At 38.3% G+C, this 11054-nt stretch overlaps 1 protein-coding gene across 2 annotated transcripts in view; it reads left to right on the top strand.

Moving 5' to 3' along the window:
- Positions 1 to 326: 326 nt before the first annotated feature.
- Positions 327 to 11054, top strand: part of LOC107868202 (ran-binding protein M homolog) — a 34362-nt gene continuing 23634 nt past the window's right edge. The window contains exon 1 of one of the 2 annotated variants that reach the window (XM_016714824.2): positions 327 to 1030. In XM_016714824.2, the coding sequence (XP_016570310.2) occupies positions 588 to 1030 (443 nt within the window). In that variant the 5' untranslated portion in view covers positions 327 to 587. The remainder of the gene's footprint in view (positions 1031 to 11054) is intronic. The other variant, XM_016714825.2, reaches the window with a different exon arrangement.

Here is an 11054-nt window from a genome sequence, read left to right as displayed (position 1 = left end):
ATCCAACATGAACACAATAATCGGAGAATTCAAGCAACATAATTTAAAACCACACCACATCACAGGGCGTATTCTTTTTCCTCTATTTTCCATCTAGTAGTCGATATCCATATTAAAATCCGATTAAACTCACACCAAATAAGACTCATCTATATCCGAAACTCCAAATCGAAACTTAATAGGCATGCATCGTATCCTCAACAGTATATTTTTAAAAGACGTCTTTTTCAAAACCGAATCACATTATAAGTATCTTTTTTTTTCTATTTTTCGTCTGATAACTGATATTTATATTAAAACCCGACTAAACTCACACCAAATAAGACTCACATTATAGGCATATTATTCTCTCTATTTTTCATCCAGCAATTGATATCTATATTAAAACCCGATTAAATTCATATCAAATAAAATTCATAAATATCCAAAACTCAAAATCCAAACCTATTACTTCAGTTCTCTCTCACTAAACAACCCTTTCCCCCTTTTTCACTCTAAGCACAATAAAAACCCCATTTTCTCAAATTCCTCCATCTTTCTTCAACAAATTCAATCAACCCATTTTCAGATTTTGCCAAACTCATCAAATGGAAGAAGCATCTTTATCCCTTTCACTTTCCACCACTACAAATACCAACACTAATGACCTAATTGCTAACTACTATTTACAGCAATGGCGTCTCAAATCCAAATCCGCAGCCGCAAAATTCGAATCAATGGGTTTCCCAGAACCTCAATTCTTGACCCAAATCGACGAAGATGAAGAAGATGATAAGGAAGAATTGCCTTCTGAATTGGATACGTTAAATAGTTCTGGTGGGTTTTCGATTGTCGGGCCGGATAAGCTATCTGTGAGGTACCCTAGTGTGAATCATCATGGACATGATGTTGGTGTTGTACAAGCGAATCGACCTGCACCATCGAAAAGGCTGGTGTATTATTTTGAGATGTACGTGGAGAATGCGGGTGCGAAAGGACAAGTTGCTATTGGGTTTACTACTCCTGGTTTCAGATTGCGGCGACAGCCTGGGTATTTTTGCATTCTTGGAATTTAATTTTTGCATTCTTGGACTTTAATTTTGATCGTAATCGTAGGTCCTTTGTTGAAAATGAGTAGCGTGTAGTACTAGTAGTTGTAGTATTGATTGTAGTTATAGGTCCTTTTATGGTAAATGAGTAGCGGGTTGTCTTGTTATTCGTCTATACTAATACTAGTAGTTGTAGTATCGATCGTAGTTATGGCTCCTTTTATGGAAAATGAGTAGCGGGTTGTCTTGTTATTCGTCTATACTAGTACTAGTAGTTGTAGCTTCCATCGTAGTTATGGCTCCTTTTATTGAAAATGAGTAGTGGGTTTGTCTTGTCATCTGTCCATACTAGTAGTTGTAGTAATGATCGTAGTTATAGCTCCTTTTATTGAAAATGAGTAAAGCGTTGTCTTGTTATTCATCTATACTAGTACTAGTAGTTGTAGTATCGATCCAAGTTATGGCTCCTTTTATTGAAAATGAGTAGTGGGTTTGTCTTGTCATCCTTCCATACTAGTAGCTGTAGTAATGATCATAATTATAGCTCCTTTTATTGAAAATGAGTAGTGGGTTAGGGCTGAATTGGATACGATGAATAGTTTGGGTGGGTTTTCGATTGTCGGGTCGGATAAACTATCGATTAGGTACCCAAATGTGAATCATCATGGACATGATATTGGAGTTGTACAAGCGAATCGACCTGAACCGTCAAAAAGGTTGGTGTATTATTTCGAGATGTACGTGCAGAATGCTGGTGCGGAAGCACAAGTTGCTATTGGGTTTACTGCTCCTGGTTTCATATTGCGGAGGCAACCTGGGTATTTTTGCTTTCTTGGACTTTAATTTTGATCATAATTGTAGGTCATTTATTGAAAATGAATAGCGCGTAGTACAAGTAGTTGTAGTATTGATCGTAATAGTGTGTTTCGATTATGTTGGATACATTGAATAGTTTGGGTGGGTTTCTGATTGTCGGGTTGGAGAAGCTATCAGTGAGGTAGCCAAATGTGAAACATCATGGACATGATGCTGGTGTTGTTCAAGCGAATCGACCTGCAATGTCGAAAAGGCTTGTTTATTATTTTGAGATGTACGTGTTCTCCGGGTGTAGTTTCTATCATAGTTATGGCTCATTTTATTGAAAATGAGTAGTGGGTTTTTCTTGTCATCCGTCCATAGTAGTAGCTGTAGTAATGATCGTAGCTATAGCTCCTGTTATTGAAAATGAGTAGTGGGTTTCGACCTAATTGGATACGTTGAATAGTTTGGGTGGGTTTTCGATTGTCGGGTCGGATAAGCTCTCTGTGAGGTACCCTAATGCGAATCATCATGGACATGATGTTGGTGTTGTTCAAGGGAATCGACTTGCACTGTCGAAAAGACTTGTTTATTATTTTGAGATGTACATGTTGAATGCGGGTGTGAAAGGACAAGTTGCTATTGGGTTTACTACTCCTGGTTTCAGATTGCGGCAACAATCTGGGTATTTTAATTTCTTGGACCCAATTAACCTTCTTCATACAACTTTGTCACATCTAGACGACTATCAACCAGTCTACCGATTGTCGTTGCCACTTCTCCAAACTTTATTGATTTATCACCTACGACATCTTGCACCTCAAAAGAACATTTTCTTTTGTGACTTGCCTTGATTTGAGAAACTTCGGTTACTTGCACATCCTTTTCGATGGATGGTCCTTCAAGGTCATTATCGTTATCTTTCTCAGAAAAACTATCAAAATCTATATCTTCAAATGATTTAGCACAATCTCCGTTAGCCCGATCATTTCCACACACAAGAGACATTTCGTCAAACATTTCAATTTTTTTGTTGATGAACTTGTCATGATTGGGATGTGCCTACAGTACAAAGATTAGAGAAAATTTGGTGTTAATTTTATTTGGTTCTAATAGGTTAATGTAACATAAATACAAGTACAATACCTGTTGGATCTAATGCTATAGTAGGAACTAAAAATTTTAGTTCTAAGAATTCTCAGAACTAAGAATTCTCAAACCATTGGATCTAATGCTATAGTAGGAACTAAAAATTTATTTTCTTAATGATTGGCCAAAAAGTCCTATACCCATTCTTTACTAACTTTTTAGCACATATTGTTTGACACAACCCTCACCAGTTTATTCTAAAAACTACCCTCCCATTCATACCAGTGCTTAATCCATCCCGAGCCTTTTCAACAATAACAATATTTGCATAATAGTAAAGAATGGCATGATATAATGAGAACAACCTCCTCCCCAATATAATATAAACACTTCCATATGTTTCAGGATACGCATGATACACCTAATAAACACATTAGAAACCCCAACTAGCATGCACATATACATAGGATTATCAAGATATTCACAATCTAAGCTTCAACCTATCGCCAATTTCACAAACACTGTGCAGAAAGTGGAATTGGGATCAAACAATATACAAGTCATTTGGTTAATTAAAATATATCAATATCTTTGGTATTGAAAAAGCAACACTACTTCTTGGTCTCACACCTAACATATCAATTAATTAGTCAAACAAAGTAATATACAAACATATTCTTGTTAAGACATTATTGCATCCTAAGTTACTCGGATTCTTCAAATATGTCTATGGGTGCGTGTCGGATCTTCCAAAATTAGTGTATTTTTGAAGGATCCGACACGAGCGCGGAAACATTTTTGGAGAGTCCGAGCAAGTTAGATTGCATCTTAGTAGACAACTCATTCTTGTTAAGACATCCTTTCATTACTAGCCAAGTTAACAAAGAATATGAAACAATCATGGCAGATGTCTGCATTTCGTGTTCTATTTCGTGTTCTATTCTGTTTTGTACTACAGATTTTATGTCACATATCATTGTGGACGGACCGTTTTACACGCATTCAATCTTTTTGGGAATTCAAGCTCAAGCATATTATTTGTTAGTAATAGCAATCACAACTTCAATGGCGGTTCTGCTGTCGAGGTTGTGAGAACATTTTTTATCTCATCTTATACGAAATACCAGATTAGCATCTTGAATTTTCTGGTGCAACATTAGGAATGTAGTCTTAGATCTTTATCGCTAGTCTACCATGAAAGTTGCTGATTTTTTTTCAATTTTTCAGCAATGCACAATATCAGTATATATGAAATAAATTCTTTCTTGGTATTTCTCGTCTTAATTTCGCAGTTGCTAAATATATCTTATTTGAAATATGAAATTATTAAACTGGCTATCCTTTTCGATTCCCTACACCTTGGTTCAACAACCACAACTAAGCTCTAAATTCCCATTTCTTGATCTTTACAATTCATGAGGTCGGTCATTTGGGAAACAATATTGTTACTTGAAATACTCACAAGTCTCGCTCAACTAACTCACAAGAAGCTATCAATTTTCACCCAAATTTCATTTTTTGAGCAAAATTAAACTCAAATCAAAAATTCAAATTTCAATTTTTGAATTAAGTTGGCCTTAAATCAGAAACCCAAACAAGCAAAAGAGATATTTAAAGAAATTTTTGACCAAGCACCATAAAAGAAATTAGTTATAGACATACCTTTGAAATTCTTGAAGTGGGGAGAAGAGAGAGACGGGAGAAAACCCTGAAATTGGAGACGACGGTGATCTCTTGTGGGTGCGACTTCGATCCTGTCAGGGGTGGAGAAGAGAAGTGGGGGAAGGGATGGGGTAAGCATATAAGCAACTCTTAGTTTTATCTGGAAAATGACTTGCCTTGGTTTATCATGGAAGTCATTTTCCCATAAATGAAGGAAAATAAGTCATCAGGGAAAATGTTTTCTCAAAAATTTTTATAACCAAACATGGGAAAATAAGAAAATGTTTTCTAGAAAACATTTTCCATCATACCAAACACACCCTAAAGGACAAACTATTGGGTTTATGACTCCTGGATTCAGATTGCGGAGACAACTGGGTATATTACTTTCTTGAACTTTTATTTTTTATTGTAATTGTAGCTCCTTAGATAATATGAGGTCGTAGAGGGTTAGGGTAGAAGGTTAGTAGGTAGCAGTGTCATAGTCTTGTCAATTGTCCGTACTAGTAGTTGAAACTATCTCCTTCGAATCAATGGGTGCTTTCGAACCTTAATTCTTGACTGAAATTGATGAAGAAAATGATACAGAAGAGTTGCCGACAGAGTTGGATACGTTGAATAGTTCGGATGGGTTTTCGATTGTCGGGTCGGATAAACTATCGGTGAGGTACCCAAATGTGAATCATCATGGACATGATGTTGGTGTTGTATAAGCGAATAAGCCTGCACCGTCAAAAAGGTTGGTGTATTATTTCGAGTGTACGTGGAAAATGCTGGTGCTAAAGGACAAGTTGCTATTGGGTTTATTACTCTTGGATTCTAAGTTGCGGCGACAACCTGGGTATTTTTACTTTCTTAGACTTTAGTTTTGATCGTAATTGCAGGTCTGTTATTGAAAATGAGTAGTGCATTGTCTTGTTATTCGCCTATACTAGTACTAGTAGTTGTAGTATTGATCGTAGTTATGGCTCTTTTCATATTGATGAAAATGAGTAGTGGGTTTGTCTTGTCATCCATCCATACTAGTAGCGGTAGTAATGATTGTAGTTATAGCTACTTTTAGTGAAAATGAGTAGTGGGTTTCGACTGAATTGGATACGTCGAATAGTTCGGGTGGGTTTTCGATTGTCGGGTCGGATAAGCTATCGGTGAGGTACCCAAATGTGAATTATCATGGACATGATGTTGGTGTTCAAGCAAATCAACCTGCACCATCGAAAATTCTTGTTTATTATTTTGAGATGTATGTGGAAAATGTTGGTGCAAAAGGACAAGTTGCTATTGGGTTTACTCCTGGTTTCAAGTTGCGGCGACAGAATGGGTATTTACTTTCTTGGACTTTGATTTTTGATCCCAATTAGAGCTCCTTTTATTGTAAATGAGTAGTGCATAGCTCCTTTTATTGTAAATGAGTAGTGCATAGCTCCTTTTATTGAGTTGAGTAGTCTGTTGTCTTGTTATTGGTACATACTAGTAGTTGCAATATTGCTCTTGTAGTTATATGTTATTATAGCACGGATTAGGATAGAAGGTTAGTAGTTAACAATGCGTTATTTTGTCATCCAACCATACTAGTAGTTGTAGAATTGATTTTGTAGTTTCTGGACTTTTGAGACAACTTGTATATTACTTTGAGATGTTTGTGGAAAATGATGGAATTAAAGGATGACTCCTGGATTCAGATTGTAGAGACAACCTGGGTATATTACTTTCTTGAACTTTTATTTTTTATCGTAATTATAGCTCCTTAGATAATACGAGGCCGTGGAGGGCATGAATTAGGGTAGAAGGTTAGTAGGTAGCGGTGTGATAGTCTTGTCATCCGTCATACCAGTAGTTGTAGTATTGATTGTTAGTTTCGGGTCCTTCGAATCAATGGGTGCTTTCGAGCCTCAATTCTTGACTGAAATTGATGAAGAAGATGCTAAAGAAGAGTTGCCGACAGAATTGGATGGTGTGGGTTTTCGATTGTCGGGTCGAATAAACTATTGGTGAGGTACCCAAATGTGAATCATCATGGACATGATGGTGGTGTTGTGCGAGCGAATAGATCTACACCGTCCAAAAGGCTTGTTTATTATTTCGGGATGTATGTGGAAAATGCTAGTGCGAAAGGAAGTTGCTATTGAGTTTACTACTCCTGGTTTCAAATTGCGGCGCCAACCTGAGTATTTTACTTTCTTGGACTTTAGTTTTAATTTTACTGAGTAGTGTGTTATCGTGTTATCCTTCCATATTAGTAGTTGTAGTATTGGTTTTGTAGTTTTTAGTCCTTCATTTTGTGTTATCATATGTTATTTTACTTTCTTGTTTGATTTTGATCGTAATTATAGCTCTTTTGTTGCGGTTGAACGTTATTTTTGATCATAATTATAACTCCTTAGATAGGAGGTTGAGGAGAACACAAATTAGAGTAGCATTGGCTTGTCATCCATCCATACTAGTAGTTATAGAATTGCTCTTGTAGTTTTTGGTACTTAATTCATTATGGAAATTGATGATGAAGAAAAGAGTTGGCTACAGAATTGGATATGTTAGAATAGTTCGGGTGGATTTTCGAAAATCGGGTGGGATAAAATGAGGCGGGAGAATGAGGTAGTAGTGAAGCTGGAAGCACAGGAGGTATGTAAGAGGGATAAGTTCAAGTATCTTGGGTCCGTGATCTAGAGTAACGGTGAGATTGACGAGGATGTCTCGCATCGTATTGGGGCGGGATGGATGAAGTGGAAACTCGCGTCGGGGGTGCTGTGTGATAAGAAGGTGCCGCCCAAGCTTAAAGGCAAATTCTACAGGGTGGTAGTCCGTCCGGCCTTGTTGTATGGAGCGGAGTATTGGCCAGTTAAGAACTCCCATATCCAGAAAATGAAGGTGGCAGAAATGCGGATGTTGCGCTGGATGTGTGGACTGACTAGAGGGGATAGAGTTCGGAATGAGACTATCCGGGAGAAGGTTGGTGTGACTTCAGTGGAGTGCAAGATGCGGGAAGCACGATTGAGATGGTTCGGACACGTGAAAAGGAGGGGCATGGATGCCCCGGTCCGTAGGTGCGAGAGGCTAGCGTTGGATGGTTTTAGGCGGGGTAGGGGTAGGCCGAAGAAGTACTGGGGCGAGGTGATTAGGCGGGACATGGAAGAGTTACAGCTCATTGAGGACATGACCCTAGATAGGAAAGTCTGGAGGGCGCGAATTTCGGCAGAGGATTAGGGCCAGTTTGGGTCGCTAGTGTAGGGAATTACTTGGTGGGGGTTTTATTCCTGTTATGATTCCGTCTTCCGTGTTCCATGTTTTATTACGAATCTGTGTGCTTTCCGTTGCTTTCCTCTGTTTTATATTACTTATGGGTGCCGTATTTATGTTATGTAATCTGCTTCTGTGTTTTACTATGTGTTTGTGTGGTATCTCGTGTCTTGAGCCGGGGGTCTATCGGAAACAGCCTTTCTACTTCATCAGAGGTAGAGGTATGGACTGCGTACATCTTACCCCCCCCAGACCCCACTAGGTGGGAATACACTGGGTTTGTTGTTGTTGTTGTTGTTGTTGGGTGGGATAAAATATTGGTGAGGTACCGGAATGTGAATCATCATGGACATGACGTTGGTGTTGTACAAACGAATCGACTTGCACCATCCAAAAAGCTGATGTATTATTTTGAGATGTATGTGGAAAAATGTAGGTGTGAAAGGATAAGTCACTACAAATGTTCAGAGGAAACGCTCCAATGACCAACTTAATAGTCATCAACCTATCACTGACCCTCTTAAACTCCACTACCTGCCTCCTAAGTTCTTCGTCTACTAGGATACCTACCCCATTCCTACACCTCTCGCTTCATGAGTACAACTTATACCCATCCACATCCCTAACCTTAGAACCTACTCACTTGGTCTCATGGACACACACAATATTGATCCTCCTCTTTCTAAGAATCTCCACGAGCTCCATGGACTTACGATGAAGGGTCCCTATATTCCAAGACCTTACCCTCAACCTATCAGCTCTCGCATCACGCTTACCCCTTCTACCCAGCCTAGCCTGTAATTTGATACAGGGCTGGGCTATAATTTTTACGGCCTGTTTAAGAATAGGGCTTTTTAGCCCGGCCCGTATAAGCCCGTTGGCTTGTGGGGCTTGAGCAATATGGGTTGGGCTGGCCCGTGGGCCAAACAAAAAATGATTAAAAAATAGAATAAAGTACTAAGAACTAAAAAATGGGTTCAAACTTAAAGTCTATATTTGAATATAAAATATTTTTATAAAATATATAAATAATTAAAGTTCTAAATTTTTTAAGGAATCAAGTATGTTTGATGAAGATAATCTGGCAATGTTGAACATGCTATAACTCAAGTGCCATGAGAACCTTTTTTTTGAGGAGTTCATTTTCACTTTTAATGGACTAAATATTGACATTTCTCAGAGTTTTATTGTGAGCAATTAAAGCAAAAATGGGTTAATATTATTATTTAGCTAGTTATATTATTAATCATTAATAATTTCGTTTGTTTTTTAATATCTCTATTTGATTTGAATTTGGTATCAAAAGTTATTTAATTTCACATATTATTTGGATTTTTTTGTAAATTTGAGACTTGATTAACAAGTAGTAACTTCATGTAATATTATATTGTACATATTTATGTAATTAACAATTTAAAATTTAAATTAAGATTATAAAAATAATATAGTTTAAAAAGTGGGCTGGCCCGTGGGGGCCCGCAACCTACAGTGTGATGGGTTGGGCTTCCTATTTTGTGGCTTGTCATGTTGATGGGCTAACCCGGCCTGACCAGTCAAACTCTATAGCCCGTGTGGGCTAGCCCGGATGGGCTGGGCCGGCCCGTATTAACAGCTCTACCCATACCCCAAACCTGACCCTACACCAGACCCCAACCCCCAACCCCCTAGGACATGACCGTAGCCTTCCATCCATCACCTAAACCACTACTCAGAAGGAAATAGAGAAAAGAAATAGCCGGCACACGCAAAGCACACTATAAGGCCAAATACCCTAAGCAACAATCAACAAATGCCTGTACAAGAAGGTAGCAAGACAAAAGACAGTCCCAAGCAAGTTAAAGAAATCGGAGCCAAGAAATAGTGCGATAAAAAAAAAATTAAAGGTTAGAAGTCACCGGGATACGCTTAGTGATTCAATGATCTTCTCTTGTTTGCTTCGTTGGATTCCGACAAAGGTTAGTGCAGGAATTGGTCGCCAAAATATCTTGCCGGAGCTTCGCCAGATAAAATCTTGTCTGAACGTCGCCGATCTTGTTGGAACAAGAACCTGTTTTTCTGGACCCGCCGACGTGACCACCGGAGGTCATCAGAACCACCCGACCTGAACGTTCACTGATAGATCTACCCCTCTCCTCCCCTTTTTTTTTTTTTAAAACCCATCGGTGGCCGATACTGCTTGTTGACTTACTGTCACCGGAGAATCGGCGGTTGCGCGAGCTCGCCAGCGTGAAATGTAAAGATAAAAAGGAACAAGGGAGAGGCAAAGGGAAAAAGAGAGACAGAAGGGAGAGAGAAAGAGGGTGGGAACTTACTTGTCACCGGCGTTCCTAAGCCGCTGACGTCGACGCCGTGGGCGAAGTCATGTCAATAGGGACTCTAAATAGAGGGAACGTTAGTAGTAAGCGAAACGTTGTCTTGTCATCTGTCCATACTAGTAGTTATGGTATTGATCCTATAGTTTCTGGTCCTTCGAAACTATTTGTTTATTATGTTGAGATGTTTGTGGAAAATGCTGGTACTAAAGGACAAGTTGCTATTGGATTCACTACTCCTGGATTCAAAATACGTTGTCAAGCTGGGTATTTTTGCTTCCTTGGACTTTAATTTTGATCATAGTTATAGTTTATTTTTATGAAAATGAAAGAATTTTATCATTTTCCTCATTCTTAACTTTATAGTCTTTGTTACCTTTTAATTTCCAATGTAATATCTCAGTTTGATTGTTGTGCTCAAATGTGATGGGATATATAGAGAGGGAGTGGGGTGGGTGTAGGAGTAGGGGATGGGGAATTTACAAGATCTCAATCGTGTGGCGATCTCTCTATTTTAAACCAAAGTTAACTAACTGGATATTTTACTTTCATGGACTTCAATTTTGATTCTAATAATAGGTCCTTTTGTTGAAAATGAAGGAATAACAACATCGACAACATATCCAGTGGTTCTTGTTTTGAACTGTGATGAGATACATAAAGATGGTGTGGGGTGGGGGCTGGGAGGTGGTGTGTGCGAGAAAATCTACAGGATTGATTGAGTGACAATTTCTTTACTTTAAACCAAACTTACGCTCATTGGGTATTCTACTTTCTTGGAATTTGATTTCATCACAATTATAGCTCCTTTTTTACTGTCATGTTACTATCTACTGTTTTTGCTACCATTTGCTGTTTTTGTTACTATATGCTATCCTTTATTAGAATGCTCTGGACTATCTTTCCCTTGAGCTTTTAGGGTCTATTA

Source organism: Capsicum annuum, chromosome 4 (genome assembly GCF_002878395.1).
Source record: "Capsicum annuum cultivar UCD-10X-F1 chromosome 4, UCD10Xv1.1, whole genome shotgun sequence".
Taxonomy (NCBI): domain Eukaryota; kingdom Viridiplantae; phylum Streptophyta; class Magnoliopsida; order Solanales; family Solanaceae; genus Capsicum; species Capsicum annuum.
Note: the sequence above shows the minus strand (reverse complement) of the source record. Positions and strands in the feature narration are given on the sequence as shown.